This window comes from Typopeltis vanoorti, chromosome 18, assembly GCF_054136105.1.
Source record: "Typopeltis vanoorti isolate ZY-2024b chromosome 18, IOZ_Tvanoo_1.0, whole genome shotgun sequence".
Lineage (NCBI taxonomy): Eukaryota > Metazoa > Arthropoda > Arachnida > Uropygi > Thelyphonidae > Typopeltis > Typopeltis vanoorti.
The window spans coordinates 85,545,526-85,567,974 of record NC_143566.1 but is presented as its reverse complement, the minus strand read 5'-3'; the positions used below and the strand labels follow the sequence as shown (position 1 = coordinate 85,567,974).

The window sequence follows — 22,449 nt, the reverse complement described above, 5'->3', positions numbered from 1 at the left end:
AGTACTTAGGACAAACAATAAAAATGAATAACGATTTATCTGAAGAACTAGCAAAAATTACTGACATCTCTGCGAAGGCAAAACTATTTAATAGTGATATTCTTCCATCACTCACATATGGACCAGAAACATGGAATACGACAAGAAAAGAAGAAGAGACTCTCAGAATAACTCAGTGTCCAACAGAACGCAGGATTTGTAACATCAGCAGAATGGAACATGTTAGAAACATGGAACTAAGAAAGAGATCAGGCATAAAAAATGTGGTAACTGCAGTATATGAAAGCAAGATGAGATGGGCAGGTCACATAGCCAGACTCAAGGATAACAGATGGACATATAGAATACTCAATTAGCAACCAAGAATAAAGAGAAAACCAGGAAGACCACCTACAAGATGGGAAGATCCACTAGTGAAATCTATGGGTATAAAATGGGAGAGAGAGGCTCAAGATCGAGATTGTTGGAGGCATCTTTGTGACCTGCACTCATGAAAAAATCCTGAGTGAAACACAGGTCCATCAAGGTATTATTATTACTGTATATGTGATGTTTGTTCATCAGGGATCCGAGTTGTACACAAATCCGACCTAAAGACGTTCTAGGGAACATATTTCATCCATAACCCAGGCACAAGATACAGCCTGTATTTAATTAACTGGACCAACCCTGGTCTCAATTAGTTTGTATAATTGACATTCACTGTAATACATTTAACAGATTTTAAGACACAACGTTATCAAATTTCTGGTAAGTACCCTCAAGGTGTAGATCTAGGATACTATGACAGTGCTATGTGAACATGACAAATGTTCCTCTGGATTATTTGTCAGGAATGACACTGTCAGATCAATCTGCCTAAATGCTTGTCTTTTTTTCTAGTCTTTTCCTCACATCAAACCAATTTTGCTAACTTTTCCTCTCACATTCTATTTAAGTGCACCGTACACCTTAGATTACCACTGCTCGCACATTCTTAAATGCTAACAATGTCAAGCAACTTACTAATATAAATTTAATATGATTCTGTCAGTGATGCTATTCATTCACTTGTTTAATTTTTCTCAAAACTGTTGTCTATAGTTTAGTTTAGTCTATAGCTATTCATTCACTTGTTTAATTTTTCTCAAAACTGTTGTCTATAGTTTAGTTTTTGATCATAAGTTAAAACTGGTTTGATACTGTCTTGAATACCTACTATTTACTATTCTGGCTAATTTCTCTATTATTTGATATATTTTATTCAACTTACTCCCCACAATACTAGCTTGGCTTATTCTAATATCTATTTCCATTTTTAATTTGCCTTCTTTATTACAAATTGCCTAAAGAGAAACAATGCTTTACTGAGAGTTGTATTGGTTTTTGATTTAGGTGACAGTGAATTTCAGTGCCTAGCATGAGATGACCACTCTGATTATTAGAGACCTGAAGTGGTTTGAAAAAGTTCAATGTTCAGCCTCTAAAACAGTTTCCAGATCATTCACAACCCTTAGGCTTATTTACAGTAATAATGGACTATGTTTAAAACCTTTCATTGGTGCGATTCATTAAAAAAAAAAAAAATTCTTGTGGGAAATCTGGAACAAAAATCAGAAAGAAAAAAAAAAATGGAACTAGGTAAGTAAGTAGGGAAAACAATAACCATCAACTGCCTTCTTAGTTAAGAACTTATGGAACAAGATGCACATTTTAGTATTTATGCATAATTTATTCAGAACATTTTTGCAGATTTCCTTAACTGAATAAAAAATATGCAATAAACGACCAAAGCTAAGAAAATAGGCAGGAACATAAAAAATTTCAACTGCATTCTGAATGCTAAGGCTACAGTGCAAGTAAAACACATTTCACTTATTTAGGCACAATTTTTAGTGAAGATAGTAAATTAAACATGGAAATAGATAACATAACAATAAAGAATAATATATTCTTTAATATATTAATATATATATATATATATATATATAAAATACATAAAAGAATAACATATATAAAGAATAATAAAGCTGGTATCATGGGAAGTCAAATGAATAAATTTATATGAAATAAGAGAGAAATCAGTCAAAACACTGAACCAGTAATATACAAGACAGTGTTCAAACAAATTTCAACTTACGAATCTGAGAAATGGGTTAAAAGTAAACCAATTGATCAAAGAATGGAGACCACAGATATGAAAGTTCTGAGAAGGAAGTGAACAGAAGGCATACATGGCAAAATTACATTAAAAATGAAGATATTAAGAAAGAACTTGACATTGTTAACATTCAGGAATATGTAAGAAGGGCTTATATGTCACTGAAAACCAAATGGAAGAGGAAAGATTAGCAAACACGGTCATGATGGCAGGACAAAAATCTGGAGGAAAACCAAGATCTAGGATGCAGTTAGATGTGTCCTAGAAGATGGAAATATAAGATTTGACAATATTAGATTCTGGAAGATAAGATTAATTTGGAGGAAAGTTGTTGACAGGAAGTAGTAATAAGGTAAACTTTTCCTGATAACCCCACTGAGAATACATACCAGAAATTTGATGATTATTCATTGATGAGTGAAGGAATAATGGAACAAGAGAGAGAAATTAAGTCAGCAATACATAAGACAGCACTCATAGTCAATTTTAATATATGAAGCTGAGAAGTGTTTTAACAATAAAGCAGATGAATGAAGATGAGATATGAGAGGTAGTTGAATTAGAGGATTGAACCCCTAAAGGGTTAGAAAAAAGTTCTATTCTATGCTTGATTTCTGGCTTGTCTAATCCCCCCCCCCCCCGAATTAACAGTACTAATGTATAATAGGTTTACAACCTTTTGTGGGTGAGAGAATAATATAAAAAAAGTCATCAACAGCAAAACAATATTAAAAATAAACATATTACAAAATAAACTGACATTATTAATATTTAGAAATTTATATTTCTAAATTATGACACTATTTCAGTATTATGACACCAAGCAAAACTAAATTATAAAAGAATGCTTGTGTCTTATATTTCACTTAAATATAACTGGCTTATATTTTGCTGCATTTCAAACCAGCATTCTTAAAGCAAAACAACATTTGGTACATGGAGTATACGAAGTTCTCTGTAAGGACTGGCAGACAGATGCAATGAGCAAGTGAAACATTTCAAATTGTAATTTGAAATGTTTTAGAGCAATTAGGTTGATTAATGGCCAATCTCTCCCCAATTCACTACTCTCTTTCATGCAGACATGCAGTTTCATCTATGCATTTCCTATTTCTTTATTTAAATAGAAATTTAAAAGCTGGTAAAATCAGACATGAAAAATAATAGACCAGTATGGAAGTAGAGAGGAGACTAATGATATATTGATTGTTGAACTATCATAATATCTAGTACAGTTCTTGAATAACACCAGCCAAAAGACAAGATCCAGATAGTAAATGGTCAACAATCGGCAAAGTTTTACAAAACTAAACAGTTTCAAATAAAGAACTTGGCAGTAATTTAGTTTCCTTAATTATAATTACTCTTAAGTAGTAAATTTCTTACAGTATTGTCTTTTAGAAGCTAATCATTAGCATTTCAGCAATTAATATATTTTTAAATTAGATTTAGATTTTATTAAATTTTGTCAGTTTCTTATATTGAGTATCATGAGAAACACTATACCATATATCAACACATATATAATGCTTTATATGTGTGCAACTAAGATTGCATTGCATCATTTCTGATACAGTACACTTGCTATAGAAAATTATAGGAATCAGAGACAGTTTTTTTTTTTCCCTATTGTGCAATGTTATCACGAATTTAAGGAAAAAATACTCCACCCACCCACTCACTCGCTTCAAGCAAACAATGGTGGGATATTGTACACTGATGATGATAGAACACAAAAGACTGGAAGGAACCTACATAAAGCACACAAAATGACAACATGACAAAGTCAAAATGCTAACAATAATGGGAGACACAAGAAAGAATTAGATGTGAATGAAATTATAAATATGAAAAATACAGAATTAACATTTAAATTCTGAAATGTTACATTAGCTTAAATATATCAATCTGTAAAGTCAAAATAACCTGAAAACTTCACCAGTCAGTCAAATTCAAAATTGGTTACCTCCAATGACAAAGAGGAGCAGGACATAAGTGATGAACATAGTCTGCATTAGTCAGCCTTAAACAGAGGGGGGAGGGGAATTGTTGTGTGATTGATACAGCTGGTGTTAATGTCAGCATTCGAACTGGGCAGAGACTCAATGATATACAGTGAAGATAAATTGATACTGTTCTCTTAGAACAGTTAAATTATATTAAATTAATGAAATACTGAACAATACAGAGTGATTCGATATTTAGGCAAAAGTTAAGAAATTTGTTTGGGTAATAGTTACATTTTGTGTTTTAAAGATCTTTCATCCAAAAAGTAAAAAATACTCAATTTATAAATGAGAATTTTTGATTTTAATGGTGAAGTTTACACATATTTAGTTTAGTGAATGAAGATTTAAGATAAGAGACACTAAGCTAAAAGTTAATTTTTAAATTTAAATGTCAGTTCTGGATTTTCATTTTTAGAATTTTATACTCTTTTTTTTCCTTTTGTCTTCCATTACTGTTTGCATGTCTGTGTGCAGTTTATGTATGGTTCCTGCCAATACTTTGAGTTCTGTTGTCAATGTACGATTTCCTACCATTTCCTTTGTTCCGTTTCCCATGATTTTATTTTACTTTCCATGATTTCCTTTATTTCCATAATTTCTTGCTGTTTTCTTTGTGTACTGATTGTTATGTACCATTGTGGCAAAGCTTTTGTTTTTAGCATCTGTAATAGTGAGCTTAAAGCATTGGTTCTATAGAACTTAGGCCAGGACTTTTCTGTAATTCATTATGGTGGTATTTGTTAGTGTACATCTACTATGTGTATTCTCAAGGACTACTAGATATATGATAATATGTCCAGGACTTTTCTGTAATTCATTATGGTGGTATTTGTTAGTGTACATCTACTATGTGTATTCTCAAGGACTACTAGATATATGATAATATGCCACAATTGTCTATATTAATTATTCATTTTCTATTAATGATTTTCTTCTAAGCCTACAGGTAGTTACAGTTAGCATTCTGTTTCAGATCTCAAACTGGTGCTTTTATTTTTATTATTATTATTTTAATAACCAACAATTCCAACAAAGTCGTAAATATACCTAAGTATCAGAAAAGATGGGCCTTAAAAAAAATAGCTAATTACCTAATTCATAAGATGTGCATCCTGTAAAATCTTATAAAATGTATTGCACCTATTAATTAAAGAGCATTAAGATATATAAATTTCAAGTATAATAACTGATACTATGAATACTAAGTTTTAAAAAATGTTAAACTTACTTGAACTAAAACATCTAGTTCTTCTTGAGGAGATTCAAAAAGGCGAATTAAAAGGTCAAGAACTTTCTGGTGAAGAGTTGTGTGACATGCAGCCACCTGCAGGACAGATAATTATCTTAACTAAATTAATGTAGTAATTTTTAAGACCTAGGAATTACAGACATCACTTTCAAATTCATCACATTATACATATCTTAATATATGTAATGATAACATATTCTTTCGAAATTCTATCCAAAGGTTAGCATAACTGCAATCAGGTAGCTATGCTTAATGGTTCAAAAATATATGTAAAATATTAACCAAAGTATGTGATAGTAAGCACATACTTTGACAATGTGTAATATTAAGAAAGTGGAGATTAAGGTTACATATACAAGTACATAAACTACTTGAAAACTGGAACGTCTGTCAAATAAAAAAACAATCTAATAATCCTGTAATTTTGATTTTTCAGCTGAAGAACAATAATAAATCAACCATGTTCTAAAACTGGGAAAGTAAAATTTCTCTTGTAATCATTCAGAGTTATGTTATTAGTTTTCTGAAACTAAAGCACACATCTAGAGATAATAATTACTAACTAAATCACATCACCATAAATGATGGATATATCCATCATCTATCACATCACCACAGCTAGATCCATTTGCTCTGACAACTCTAATTTCTACATAAGACCTCAACTACATTCGGAACACTTTTAGCCAGTGGTTTTTCCCCTTTACAAAATCAATAGAACTCTCTCCCCATCTACCAAATGTAACCCTCTCCCATAAAAAAAAATTCATTGCATTTCCTGGGATACCTTGGAAAAAATTTCTCACATTAAAAGGTATGATTTACAGACCTACTTCAAGCCATAAACAAAATTCCTATTCTTATTAGCTAAAAAAAAAAAAAAAACCCTTCCAACATGTTTCTCTAAATCCAGAGTAATTTAATAATAAGGTGAGACACCTTTTGTCAACTCGTATAGGTAAATATGACTTCATCATTGCTTCCACCTTGGTATCACCACCTCTGGATCTGGCGCCCACTGACGAGACCTCAATAAAGGTCGAAACCGGTCTGGGTAGTGGCCCTTCCCTTAATTGCATAGCATTATACATGTCCGCAAGGAGATGTGCTCAAGGAGTGATGAGAGCTTGGTTCACCTTTACCATGAGTTGCCTCAGTCCTGAAGATACTTCAGGTGCAAACTTGGTTTGCTCCTTTACACTTGGATAAAGGATTAAACTAAATTCATTATTAGATTTATTATTAGCTCACCAAAAGATCCTCTCTGACCATCCTGGAGTCTACCAGCATCCCTTGCTCCAACAAACTTTTGTATTTTGGACAAATATCCATCTGGAGAAACATAGATACTATATCCATTACATGCACTATAGCTATTCTGGAATAGCTGACCATGCCATGGATATGAATCACTGAATTCAATGAAACAAAACCTCCATTTTATACAGGAGCAGATATAAATGAGCAAAATTTCTAGACTCTGCATAGTATTACAACATTTGCCAAATCTGAACAAATTCAGCTGCTTCACTTTACCTAAATGGGTGATGTTATCAAAAAGTTTCCATCATTTGCACATAGAGGGAAACAGTTAGGACTGTAGGATTCTGCCTTTCATACTCAGTCTATGTTTGCCTTCTTATTAGTTTGCCTGTATGCATGCACTTAGTTTTTGTTGTTTTTTTTGTGTGTGTCCATGAAGATGCCTTGGTGACTAAGGCAAAATATTGGTTTAATAATTTAGTTAGTAATTATAATCTCTAGACATTTCTTCCACTAAACATTAACACAAGTGATAATCAAATCTAAGCATCTGTACCAGATTGGTTAATGCCCAGTTACAACATGTCAATTTTTGACTTACATATTTTACTGCAGACTTTCTATAGTAGTAGTACTGCTTATCCTGAAGTCATGCAAATTAATTCTTAGTCATTCTCTGAGTGACTGCCATTTTTCCCCCCCTTTCTTTTTTCGTTTAATATGTTCCTTGCTTCTAATCTAATGCTGTATACTTTACTTTCCATTATTTTCTGTGAATGAACTTTTATGCAACTAGTTAAACCCCTACAAATCATAAGTGATGTAATGAACTCAGTTTTGTCTATGCAACACTACTGTATATACTTACATAAAATATTAATTCAACAAATGTAGTTAAAACTGAAATGTCTATTACAAATGTCAACACATAGGTGGTCTTAATGATGTTACAAACCCATTGTTATTTAATTCATGAGTACTGAAAGAATTTTCAGACAAATTCTATGAAGATTGAAGAAAAGAAATATTATGATTATCTCTCATTTTCAGAATTCATCAATTTTGCTAATACTTATATCTTCAAAATACTTAGTACTTAAAAATCCACATTTTTAAATCTCCACAGTGGTTCCAATAGAATACCATTTAAAATGGCTGAAAAACATTTATAAACACTAAAATACTGTCTTATTATAGAAAGTAAAACATGTTAGTCACAGTAATAAACTTATTGAAATCAAGAAATAGTTCACTGAAATTAAACAGTACATTAATGTGGAACAAACATTCAATTTAAAGAGACAAAGTACAAGGCAAATAAAAATGTTAATTAACCTATAACAGCAAGTGATCTGGGTTAGAACAATCATATTAAACAGATAATCATTTTTGATATTTCCATAGGATGAGAATCATCCACTATAGTCTCTGTAACTCAGTTGGTATAGACAAGCCTTTTAGTTTAAAAGACCTGGGTCTGAATCTTGCCTATGATGAGAAGAACCTTTATCAGGCTTTTCGATCAAATGTTGAGTTAGCCATCTCAGTGCCAGTTTGCCTGTTCCTCAGAACAGGCAAACTGGCACTAGTTCTTACCCCTAAAGGGATCTGCAGAGAAATGGTGAGCAGGCTGCATTTAATTACCTCAAGTTCCTAATCAGGAGACTCAGCCATTCTTGGACGGATGGAGAAACATCCACGCTTTTGGAAGAGAGGGAAATCATCCCAATTTACATTTGAGTGTGCAACACCATCTCTAAAGTTTCTTTGAAGAGATATTCATATTTAATCCTGCTTCCATGGAGTAGGTAAGCATCATTCCAGCTGATACATACTGTTTCGTCTCTATACAATGTTGTGTGAGAATCTGATTTTTGAGGCTTAAGGTACTCACAGCATAATGATGCCACTAGTTTTTATTTATTTATTTTTTGTAACAGACCAGCCAGTCTGTCCAAAATAAATTACACATATGAAGTTTGGTGAGCACCAGCTAAAGACATAAGTTTTTGTCTTTTGCTGTTAACAAAAGAAATTTTGTTAACTGGAAAATGTAGATATCATGTGAAGGTGAACCTTCTTCAAAATTAAGCTGATCCAGAAATGTTCAAAATGTATAGGATTACAATTCTGTTCTATTATGGAATTCATGGATGAAGAATTGTCTAATATCTGTTGAATATGAAGAAGCCATAGCCATAAGATTTCATTAATGCTTTGATTGTGAGCTCTTGTTGTAAAGATGAAGGAACACAAGTATCGTGTGTGTTCCATGTTAATTAAAGTTTTGACAATGATTTTTTCTCTATTACAATGCAAGCACCATTAAAGCTAAGACTGTCTGTATTATAGCTATATAATATAGCATTACAGAATATGTGGAAATGTCTTCAAGTAATGTACCAGTCTTAACTAGTAATGCTTATATGATTCCTGTATAGATCATTCTTATATTTGAAAGGAAGGGCACGAACACTGCCAGTTTGGATTTTAGATTCAAATCAACAGAAATAACCAGAGAAGCACAGCAATGAACATTAATAATTCAAAAACAACGATGATCTCATTTAAATTTTTAGAAACTTTACTACATGAGTTTAAAATACTAGACCATTTTTGAAGTGGAAATTGTAGGAAGTTTAAAATAACCATAAAACATTAGAAATACATTTTTTTCTGAATTATTTGAACCCATTAATAGCAAACAGATATACGATAATTGGATTTGTAAGGTAACTTATTCTGCAGCTTTGCCAAATGAGAACTGCTTACATAAAATAATCAGAAACTAATCTTTACAGTGACTTCAGATAAATCTGTTTAGTTTCTAACTACCAACACTAGGCAGAGTTAAGAAGAGAAGAGAGAGATGAACTCAAAGCAGTGAAAGAGAAGCTTTACAGAAAGCATTTCACAGCTAAATTTTATAATCAACTGTTGATTAGAAAATCAACTTTTTTTCTTTTCTTTTTGTTTTTTTTTGTAACTGTGTTTTCAATACAGAACTTACTTATTTATCCACTTCCTCTTTTATTAGCTGACAACTATGGGCAGGAAATTGGATGGTTCCAAGTTATCCTATCATTTTCCCATCATCTTCGTAGGTACTGGTTCTTTTCACCCAGACCTTTCTACAAGAGGAAGACAAATATCAGTTTCTCTTAACAGAATAGAAAAACAACATAACTTAAAAGAAGCAATAAATGCTAAAAAAACTAAAAGAGTGAAGCAAAATTACATGCCAAAAATTTCTGTAATTCTGAGGTTCATGCCTGAAGAAGGAAATGGGAGAATGAAAATTATTTGTAACATCTCCCTTGTTAAACTATAAAAAAAAGAAGAAATGTACAAGTATAACAAAGTATCTATGCCAGAAATGGATACCAAATATAAAAATGTTGCAAACATTACAGCTTGCAGACACCATAATCAGAAGAACATGTTACGTAAATTATTTCAAACACTATAAAATATGAAAAGAAGGTAGCAAATTCCACTTCAGTATTCAAAACTGCCAAATATAAAATGTTTGCTTTACCAATATCAATAAGAGGTCACATATACTGTAAATTAAGTGCACTCAAATTCAGTACAAAATTAAAATGACCATATTATAAGTATGTACTATGGAGTACATTTTCATTAATCTAACTGTGAATCACAGCTACCAAAAACATCTGACATGATTTAAGGAGTTATTTGGCAGGAATAATTTGTAATTTTATAATTACAAATTATAAATTATCATAATTCCAATTATGCTTACAACTATAATTACAAGATTACTGGCATATTTCACAGTCGTGATGGTAAACAATTAGTTTCCTGATCAGAAAAGTATTCCAGAGATAACTTATCTTTGTATATATAATAACAATAATTAAAAACTGGAAATCCAGAAATACCATCAGACCAACATACATTTGTTATGGTACCAACATACCAGAAATGCAGTCAATAAACCTATGTTTGATCAATTCCTATAACGCCATTCAATGCTAAGCACTGCATGCATGTTTAATACATATATAAATGAAATTAATTTTATGGCAAATATTTTATTTCAATTAAAGCCAATTGTTTAGTTTATAAGTTAGTAATTTTATTACAATAAACAAAAAACTTGTCTAAAGTTGTATTTCATCTTATGTGCATATACCTTTTAAACTCTTAACATGCAACCTCATTTAACTAGGGCAGCCGCTTAACTGGACCAAATTATGATATTTCCGATGTGGCTCAATTAACCAAAATCCATTGTATATACTTTTTTTAATTAGCTTATTTTTCAGTCACCACAAGTATTATTCAAGTTACATAAATTAACTGATAGAATCAGTTATATAAATTAGGGCTGAAAACATGATATTCTGTATATTTTTCTCTTTTCAAACTTTTTATTATGACCAACTTGGCTGAGCTAGCAGAGCCAGGCTCAGCAGAGATAAACTCCTACTTATGCAGACCACCCTAAACTAACTAATAAACTTCAGTTACATCTCTTCTCTATCTCCTCTTAAATAAAATTCAAATAAATTAACAACTAAGCAACTAATTCTCTTGACCATGACATAAAATACTTCCAACACTTTATGGAACCTTCTCTTGACATCCATTAAAACTGAGTGAGTCAAGTTTCAAGCCATAAACCAATAATACTGGCCTAACCAGAGACTTGTATAATAACTTATTTTTCTTACAAGTAAGCTTCTTTTAATTAAATCCACAATCTGACCTTAATCAGTTTGTACCAATATGGGCGGCTGAACTTAGATCACCTAACAACCAAAACATCCAAATCCTTAAATAGATTAGTGTTTTGAATGGCTTCTTGTACAGCACCAAATAAGTGTACCTTCAGTTATCCAACCCTTCAATTATCTGACTGACAAATTGCTCTCTTACTGGTTGGATAATTGAGAGATTATTAAACAAAAGCCTTAATAGTGAATCTTAAGATATTCCTCCTTCTCTTAGAATAATTCTCTCTAAGAATTCTCTCTTCATTTTCTACACATTTCATTAAACACTCAATGTTCATTTAGTGCATTTTAATTAGTAGGCTCTTATGTGGAATGCTATCAAAGGCTTTACTGAAATCCAATTAATTCATATGAGAGCCATCACTTGTCTATTTCCTTTGTGACATCATGAAAAAAAATTATGATTTCCTCTTAGCAAAACTATTCTATACTCTGCTCAACAAGTGATACCTATCACAGATATCTTTGACATGATTTCAATTTTTCCAGTACTATATAACACTAAATCACCTCTGTAGGGCAACTGGAAGAATGAGATACATGGCACTCTTCGAATGGAAAAGGCCTGAGTTCAATTCTAGCCATTATAAGAGAAATCTTTATTATGGGTTATTTTTCAACTGAAAGTGAGTTAGCCGATCTCATCCAAAGGTAGCACATTTTTTTCTCCCAGAAACTCAGGTTTTTTATTCCACATACAGGAAAATTGGACTGTTATTGGTGGTGATAAGAAGTAGATGACATTGATGGTAGCTGTGTGTAGTGGGAGAATTAAGCAGTAGGGAAAATGGTGAGACATGTATAGTCCTTGGAGGTGTCACATAATAATAATAAATGATCAATGTTCTAACTAAACAATATCCACAATGTTTAGCAAAGCAGTTGAACAGGGTATTAATGACAATAAATCTATTAGCAATCACTCAATACATTGAGTTTTGTTGTTCTCCTTGCTCAGCAGTCATTTTCAACAAAACTCACACTACTAAAAATGTACTCATTTTTCAAAACTCATTTTTAGTGTTTGAGAATTACAATGTTTTTACATTGTCATTCTCAAAGAAAGACACTAATACTCAAGTTCATATAAAGGTTATATTTAGTATTATTTCTCTGAAACAGTGTTGTGCGCAATTCCAAATATTTGGTTTCATTCTTGGTATTAGAAAATTTATATTATTAGACAAAGATTGTGCTTGAGTATTTTTCAACCAAGTTATACACGTTTTGGTAATAGTATGGTATCAGCTGCCATTGTTAATATCGATACCAGGTCCCATGGAAAAGAATGATTCAGTGATGTGTTTATCAAAGTCATTTTACTATAATATTAGTATCTTATTATATACAGTCAGCTCTCACTTTATAAAAACACCGTTGTAATAACAAACTAAGAGTTCTCAAGCCAGAATGTCATAGACACAATGCTATGCTAAGAATTTCAAATAACTAGACAACAGGACAGAGATCTTCACTATAGTTTGCCATAGTGAATGACTTTTAGCATAACATGTACCTATAGAATGTTGAGAGAAATTGAAATTCTACAAGAAAAGCATGACAGTTTTAATCTACACAAAAAAGCTGAAAGAGACCTCAGGTATATTTAAGAAAAATATAACTGTGCGTCCTTTGAAACAAAAAGGGAGAAATAATATCCGAAAAAGATGACAAAATACAAGAATGGGTGAAATATGCAGAAGAACTTTTTTCTGATAACAGACAGAACCCAGAAAATACTTATGAACAGATGGACGGTCCATGCATTCTAAGATCAGGGGTAGAATGTGCACTGAACTCAGCTAAAAAAATGGTAAAGCCTTAGGCCCTGATAGAATACCAGCAGAAATAGTAAAGTTATTACAAGGTGAGAACATTGCTATATTAGTAAAGCTATTTAATAAGGTCTACAATACAGGCATATTCCCACAAGACTGAATAATAATATACACGAATCCCACAAGACTGGTTACAGTCGATCTTCATCATGCTACCTAAAAAAGCAAATGCGAATTGTAATGACTACTATAGAATGATCAGCCTAATGAGTCATGTTCTCAAAATGTTCCTGAAAATAATTCAAAAAAGAATATACAGAAAATGTGAAGACACCATCAGTGATACCCAGTTTGGCTTTAGAAACAGTTTGGGAACAAGAGAGGCTCTTTTCTGCTCTCAAATCTTATTCCAAAAATGTATTGATCAAAACAAGGAAGTATTCATTTGCTTCATTGGACTTTGAGAAAGCTTTTGATAAAGTCCAACACTAAAATGATTGCATTATTAAAGAGAATTGGATTAGATGGTAAAGACATCAGGATAATTCAAAACTTATATTGGAACCAAACGGCATCTATTCAAGTTGATGACATTATTACAGATCTCATTAACATCAAACGAGGAGTACAGCAAGGATGTGTGCTGTCACCTCTTCTTTTTAACATATACTCAGAAGCCATATTTCAAAAAATCTTAAAAGGAAAAGAGGAAGGGATTAATGTAAATAGTGAAATCATCAGTAACATCTGATACTGATGACACAGCTCTCCTGGCTGACAATATTCAGGATCTTTAAAATCTTCTGGAACTAGTGAATGAAGAGAGTGAAAAAATGGGATTAAAAATAAATATCACCAAAACTAAATTCATGGTCATAAGCAAGAAACCAATTCTTAATTCATGACTTTCTTTAAATGGGAAACGAATAGAAAGAGTGACAAAGTTTAAATATCTTGGATGCTGGTTAAATGAAGAATGCAATCCAGAAATGGAAATAAAAGTTAGAACTGAAATGGCAAGAAAAAATTTTCTCCTGATGAAATCAACACTGTGTAACCACAATTTAAACTTAGAGCACGCATGGTTAAATGCTATGTATGGTCTATACTGCTGTACGGTGCAGAAACTTGGACCTTGAAGATAACATCAATAAAAAAAAACCTAAAGTCTTTGAGATGTGGTTATACAGACGAATGTTAAAAATCCCATGGACAGCAAAAACATCCAATTGGGAAGTACTGGAACAAATGGGGAAATCACGTGAACTTTTAGATACCATAAAAAGAAGGAAAACTGCATATATTGGTAAACTGCCTACTTCATAATGAAAAATATAAAATACTTCAATTGCTTATAGAGGGGAAGATAAATGGAAGAAGAAGAAAATCTTGGCTGACAGAAATCAGACAGTAGACTGACATGAGCTCTGAGGGACTGTTTAGAGTGGCTGAGGATCGCTCAAAATTTGCCAAGGTGGTCACCGACCTCCGATAGGAGATGGCACTCAAAGAATAAGAATGTCTTTTAGTATAACATGTACCTATAGAACGTTGGCTAAGATTTTTCTGCAATTTGTTATAGTGGCATTTGCTGTAGTAAGAGTCGACTATACAGACATATTTAAGAATCTTTTTGAAATAGCACAGATCACATTCACCAAAAGAATTTTTGGTGAATGTGATCTGTAATTTTTTCTCACTATTGCATAACTATAATTATTGGTTTACTACTAACTTCTTAAATCATTTTGCTTTCATTTATGTTAAATTTTACAAAATATCTTCTATCAAAGAGCAAGTCTGTTCAGAACATGTCAAGATGCTACATCTTGATAACTTCAAAATTCTTATCAGAATGCAAGCAGTTTTCCATTGATTTCTTTAAAATTAGATACAACTCAAAGATTTATGGATATTCAATTTCTGTTGATAATTTAGCACCTCTGTAGTGTAACTGAAAGAACAATGAGTCATTACAATCTTTGAATGGAAAAGGCCCAAGTTTTCTCAAAGAGAGGAAACTTCATATGGACTTTTTTCAATTTAATAGATGATCTCATATGGATGCAGAGTAAGAATGTTTCTCCCAGAAACTCAGTTTTTCATCCTGCTTACAATCAAATCAACAAGGCACAAAATTTAGAGAAAAATATTAGTGGGCAGCATATGTGGTAAGTGGCATTGTGGGTACATGGCAGATGCAGATGGGAAAATTAAACAGTACAGATGGGGTAGAATTCCCTTCCATGGTGAGTCCTCTCTCTATGTTCACTGGGCATCTACAGATGCCGTATGGTCACTCCAATGCTCGATGATGTTCCACACCAGGCCTCGCCATGTAGTCCTGTTGTTTGCTTTTCTGGCAACCTCAACTCTCTGAAGATCAGTCACTCCACACATGCCATCCATCCATCTCATTGATGGTCTACCCCTTCCTCTTTTTCCAAGAACTTTACCTTCTATTACTGTTCTGAGAAGTCCTCCTTCCATCCTTTCTATGTGTCCAAAATATTTTAACTTTCTTCTGTCAATATCCTTAAGGAGCCTTAAAGTTCTACTAATCTTTTCTAACACCCATTCATTTGTACGCCTTTCAGCATATGATATCCTCAACAGCCTTCTATAACACCACATCTCAAAAGCAGATATCTGTTTCTTATCTGACTTCTTTAGGTTCCGAGTCTCGCATCCATAAGTCGCTGTTGGAAAAACAACTGCATCTAAAATCCTCAACTTTGTTCCCATGGAGATAGATCCATCCTTCCAGATTTTAGACAGGTCTCTGACTGTTGTTTTAGCCATTCCTAACCTATTTCTGACCTCTTCTGAACAGCAATTCTTCACATTAATAATGGATCCCAGGTACTCAAAACTTGCTGACTTCCTCAATTCTTTCTCCATTAAGATACAGTTGTTTCTCAAGAGCTTCTCTGTTTGTTTTTCCTTTGAGAACCATGATCTTTGTCTTGCTAGAATTGAGTTGAAGTCCTCTGTTATTACTGATCTTGTTAACTTTGTCAAGAATTAGTCCTAGTTCTTCCATGTCATTACAAAGGAGTACTGTATCATCAGATTACTGATGATGATGAGTCCTTGATCTCCTTAAACATGTCATGTAATAATAATTTTCTAATGTAAAAGATATTGCATCTGAATTTTCTTATTTTGCTTCTCCAATGCCTTAATAATTTATAATCTTTCACACACAGAAAAAACCACATCTAAATTGTAATGTAACCCAATATTTTTGGAAGGTCCTTCCAATTTTTAAAACTGCATTTTTATTTACCTGACAGCTCTGCCTACTGACACACTGCTTAGTTTTGAGCTTAGAATAACTAGATTTAAAACAGTCCCAAACAGAGAACGATACTACAGTAGTATCACTGCTTACTGTTAGATCCTGAATGAAGGAATCTTGCAAAGAAATCATTCATTCAGGGTCTAACATACTAAACTTCACAAAGAGAAATACCTGCACATCAGCTGAAATTAAGGTATTACTTCTTCACATATGTATAAAATTGCAAGTTTATTTTATGTGCCATGTATTTTAATCTATTGTGATCATACTAAAATTGAATTAGAGAATGTCTTAAAGGAGGAATTTGTTAATATTATTTAAGTCTCACTTTAGCTGTATGGAGTGATTGTGAGTCACCAGATAGAAATAAAGTAACAATTCATAGAAGGTATACTACTACACATGTCCAGTGTAACGCCAGCGGCAGTAGCTTACGTGGAACATACGTCGACACGAATTCTGTGAACACAAGAGCATAACAGCAAAGGAGAGAGCAAGGGATGAACCCAAGGGGAGAAAAGTTATAGGCAGTGTGTAAAGGGGACTCCGAAAAAAGGGGGTGCTCAAACAAAGAATATAAGGGAATGAGCGCCGTAACGGCTCTCTCTTATCTTATCGTTTTCCTGGTTCGGAAGTTAGTCAGTGGTTCGAGTAAGGGGGATGAAGCGTCAGTGCTATGATGTCGGATGGCGAACTTTCCTGAGAAAGTTGTAGGATTCCACACAGAGCTGAAGGTGAAATTTCCAGCCCTAGCAGAATCGAGCCCTCACTGAGAAGTCCCATTGAGAGGAATAGAGATGTTTCCTGAAACGCAAGAAAATCGAGTACGTGATCGACAGTAATTATGAAGATAGCATAGTCTCTACGCTGGCGTAAAGACAGCCAATAAACAAGAGGTGACCAGACGTACACGTGGTGCTGAGAGACGTCGGGAAAAAGTTCGGTAAAGTAGAATTACTCTATTTTGTGTTTAGAATTCCTTAGAAGAGAGAAGAGAGAAGGGGTGCTTAAGGGTCAAAGCTGTATAACTGAGAGGAGACCTCCACATAGCCTTTAAAGGAATGCGGAGAACCGACCAGAGCTTCATACCTAATGTCCAATCCTCACCTTCTCGTGGTGCACGCTGTTGGGTATCTACTTTGATACTGAACGAACGAGGATGGGCTGGCAATTTGGGATTTAGCTGACCAAATTGAATTCTTATTGGTTAAACCAAAATAAAAAATGATGGTACAACATGACAAAATTTCATGCCGGCTGGGGCGTCGCCTGGTTAAACAAGGCCCCCGTTGTTTTCGCCAGGGAACCGGGGCGAACTGCGAAAAGTCAGCTACTGGAACAAATCTGAAAACAAACCCCAATTCAACATCACCAGAGTTAAAGATCAGTACTATCAACGTAAGAAGCCTGAATGGCAGAGAAATGGAGCTAGCTGAGGAATTAGATAAGTACCAGATCGACATAATAGGGGTGACTGAAACAAAAAAGACCAAAACTGGTGAGATCTTTCTGAGCAATAAATACAAAATGTTATATTCAGGCAATGAAAATCAAGGAAAAGAAGGAGTAGCCATAGTATTCAACACAAAATACGAGGCTAATCTTCTTGAATGGCAGTCAGTCTCAAGTAGAGTATCATCATCATCATCATCATCATCATCAAATTCTTGCCATGTACCCTCAAGGGGTGTACAGGATATGACAGTACTACATGAAAAAATTACATCATTACTAACTTCCTATCTACAATTTTCCTCCAAATCAGTCTGTTACCTGTCAAGACTCCAACATTATCAGATCTTATATTACTATCGTCTAAGGCACTTTGTACCGTATCAATCCACCTATATCTTGGTCTTCCTCTGGGTCGTTTTCTTGCCAACCTGGCAGAGAACACTTGTTTTGCTAATCTTTCCTCTCCCATTCTATTTAAGTGACCATACCATCTGAGATTAGCTCTGCTAATGCATTCCTGGATGCTGACAATGTCAAGTTCTTTCCTAATATCCTCATTTTTAATATGATATTGCCATTGATGCCATCTGTTCACGCCTCTAATCTTTCTCAGGACTCTCATATCTGCGGTCTCTAGTCTTTGGTCAAGTGTTTTACTTCTGACCCAGCTCTCAGATCCATAAGTTAAAATTGGTTTGAACACAGTCTTGTATACAGCTAATTTAGTATTCCGACTAATTTCTTTCTTATTCCATATGAATTTATTCAATTGACTTCCCACGATACCAGCTTTGCTGATTCTGTTGTCTATTTCTATATTTAGTTTACCATCTTCAGTAAAAATTGTGCCTAAGTAGCTGAAATGTTTTACTTGTTCCACAGGTTCTCCATTCACAACACAGTTGACATTTTCAATGATTCTGCCTATTTTCATTGTGTTTGTCTTTTTATTGCTGACCTTCATACCATATCTATTACAACAGCTATTCAATTTAGTCAGAGAATCTTGCAGACTTGTAGCGGATTTATTTAGAAGTATAACATCATCTGCATAAAGCAAAGAGCTGACATTAACATCTCCAATTTTGATATCAGGTTTAATACCACATTCCTTCATAATGTGATCCATATAGATAATGAATAACAGAGGGGATAATGTACATCCTTGTCTCACACCAGATTTAACATTAAACCATCTTCCTGTACTTCCTTCAATTCTAACTGCTGACTCACAACTCAAATAAAGACTAAGTATTGCTTGATATAATGCCCCATTGACACCATATAACTGCAGCGTATTGAATAGCTTCTCTCTTGGCACCTTGTCATATGCCTTTTCCAAATCGACAAAACTTAAATACAGATCTTTGTTATATTCCCATGCTTTCTCGACTATTTGTCGTAAAGTGAAGATCTGATCCTGACAGCCTCTATTTGGCCTGAATCCAGCTTGTTCTTCACCAAGCTTTTCTTCCACAATTCTTCTCAACCGTTTCTCGATTATACTTGCATAGATCTTGCCAGGAACACTCAGTAGGGAAATATCTCTGTAATTCTCACATTCAGTTTTATTTCCCTTTTTATATATGGGTACTATGAGAGCTCTACTCCAATCATCGGGAATTCGTCCCTCTGTCCAGGCTTTCTGAACTATGCAGTGCATCCACTGTAAGACTCTTATACCACCATACTTCAGCATTTCTGGTCGAATATCATCTACTCCTGCTGCCTTTCCACATTTCAAGCCTTTGATGGCATTTTCTACTTCAAGTATGGATATGTATTCGTGACTGCATGCCTGGTCAGTGTTTTTTTATCACTGTGCTGTCATCACTGCTTGTTTCATTTAGCAGTTTTTCAAAGTAATTACTCCATACTTCAAGGATATCTTTTTCTCCTGTTTTCATTTCACCTTTATCATCTCTAATTCCTTTTACAGCACTCTTTCCTCCATTCCTAAGCTTCTTCAACAACCTCCAGAATATTTTGCCACCTTCTTGATATTAATTTTCTATATTCTTGCCAAAGTCCTCCCATGACTTTTGTTTAGCTAGTTTTACACACTGTTTAGCTTTCTTACATTTGTTTCTGTATTCTGTGGGAGTAAAAGCTGACTTATTTGCCAGGAACTTTTGATATGCTTTCTTCTTTACCTTCACTGCCTCTTTAACTTCCTATGTCCACCAGGGAGTTCTGATTTTTTTATCTTTGCACACAACCTCACCACATGCCTCTCTGGCAGAATCAATCAATGTTTCCTTCAGAGTTTGCCATTGAATCTCCAAGGTTTGATTCCTGTTCTCAAACTCTTTCATTTTCTTTTCAATAATATTTCTGTATTTTAGTCTACAGTTTACATCTGAGAGCTGCTCAACTTTTATTCGCTTTAAAACTTTCTTACATGTTATTCTTTTCAATATGAAATTCAATTTTATCCTGCTCAAGACTAAATAGTGATCACTTCCAATTTCAAATCCTCTGTACACTCTGGTGTCCTGCACCAGGGAGAAAACATCACTATCAACAATAACATAGTCAATGAGACTTTTCTTATTCCTAGCCTCTTCTCTCCATGTGAATTTGTGCACATTTTTATGTTGGAACATGGTGTTAGTAATAACCAGTCCATGTCCTGAGCAGAAATCCAACAGATATTTGCCATTATTATTAGCTTTGCTCTTTTCTCCAAATTTTCCCAAAATATTTTTGTGTGTCTCACAATCATTTCCTACTCTACTATTTAGATCCCCAACAAGGACCAACTTTTCCTTTTTCATTGTGTCAGTTGCTTTTTCTAAAGCCTCAAAAAATTCCTCCACTTCTACATTAGAACCTTCTGTGGGACCATAGGCACAAATAAGTCTCATTGTCCAGTTCCCCATTCTCATATTTGCCCACATTACTCTACTTGAGACTGACTGCCATTCAAGAAGATTAGCCTCGTATTTTGTGTTGAATACTATGGCTACTCCTTCTTTTCCTTGATTGTTATTGCCTGAATATAACATTTTGTATTTATTGCTCAGAAAGATCTCACCAGTTTTGGTCTTTTTTGTTTCAGTCACCCCTATTATGTCGATCTGGTACTTATCTATTTCCTCAGCTAGCTCCATTTCTTTGCCATTCAGGCTTCTTACGTTGATAATACTGATCTTTAACTCTGGTGATGTTGAGTTGGAGTTTGTTTTCAGATTTGTTCCAGTAGCTGACTTTTCGCTGTTCACCCTGGTTCCCTGGCGAAAACAACGGGGGCCTTGTTTAACCGGGCGACGCCCCAGCGGGCATACAATTTTGTCATGTTGTACCATCATTTTTTATTTTGGTTTAACCAATAAGAATATAATTTGGTCGGCTAAATCCCAAATTGCCAGCCCATTCTCATTCGTTCAGTATCAAAGTAGATACCCAACAGGGTGCACCACGAGAAGGTGAGGATTGGACATTAGGTCAGAAGCCCTGGTCGGTTCTCCGCATTCCTTTAAAGGCTATGTGGAGGTCTCCTCTCAGTTATATAGCTTAACGTGGGCAAATATGAGAATGGGGAAACTGGACAATGAGACTTATTTGTGCCTATGGTCCCACAGAAGGTTCTACTAAGGTAGAAGTGGAGGAATTTTTTGAGGCTTTAGAAAAAGCAACTGACACAATGCAAAAGGAAAAGTTGGTCCTTGTTGGGGATCTAAATAGTAGAGTAGGAAATGATTGTGAGACATACAAAAATATTTTGGGAAAATTTGGAGAAAAGAGCAAAGCTAATAATAATGCCAAATATCTGTTGGATTTCTGCTCAGGACATGGACTGGTTATTACTAACACCATGTTCCAACATAAAAATGTGCACAAATTCACATGGAGAGAAGAGGCTAGGAATAAGAAAAGTCTCATTGACTATGTTATTGTTGATAGTGATGTTTTCTCCCTGGTGCAGGACACCAGAGTGTACAGAGGATTTGAAATTGGAAGTGATCACTAATTAGTCTTGAGCAGGATAAAATTGAATTTCATATTGAAAAGAATAACATGTAAGAAAGTTTTAAAGCGAATAAAAATTGAGCAGCTCTCAGATGTGAACTGTAGACTAAAATACAGAAAGATTATTGAAAAGAAAATTAAAGAGTTTGAGAACAGGAATTAAACCTTGGAGATTCAGTGGCTAACTCTGAAGAAAACATTGATTGATTCTGCCAGAGAGGCATGTGGTGAGGTTGTGTGCAAGGATAAAAAAATCAGAACTCCCTGGTGGACACAGGAAGTTAAAGAGGCAGTGAAGGAAAAGAAGAAAGCATATCAAAAGTTCCTGGCAAATAAGTCAGCTTTTACTCTTACAGAATACAGAGACAAATGTAAGAAAGCTAAACAGTGTGTAAAACTAGCTAAACAAAAGTCATGGGAGGACTTTGGCAAGAATATAGAAAATAAATATCAAGAAGGTGGCAAAATATTCTGGAGGTTGTTGAAGAAGCTTAGGAATGGAGGAAAGAGTGCTGT

The 22,449-nt window shown here is 34.0% G+C and overlaps 1 protein-coding gene across 3 annotated transcripts in view; it reads right to left on the bottom strand.

Moving 5' to 3' along the window:
- TH1 (negative elongation factor complex member TH1) overlaps nucleotides 1-22,449 on the bottom strand; it is a 152,112-nt gene that overhangs the window by 19,363 nt on the left and 110,300 nt on the right. For 2 of the 3 annotated variants that reach the window (XM_090408755.1, XM_090408754.1), the window contains one exon: nucleotides 5,378-5,473. In XM_090408755.1, the coding sequence (XP_090264881.1) occupies nucleotides 5,378-5,473 (96 nt within the window). Of the gene's footprint in view, nucleotides 1-5,377; nucleotides 5,474-9,671; nucleotides 9,793-22,449 lie in introns of all 3 variants that reach the window. The other variant, XR_016549864.1, reaches the window with a different exon arrangement.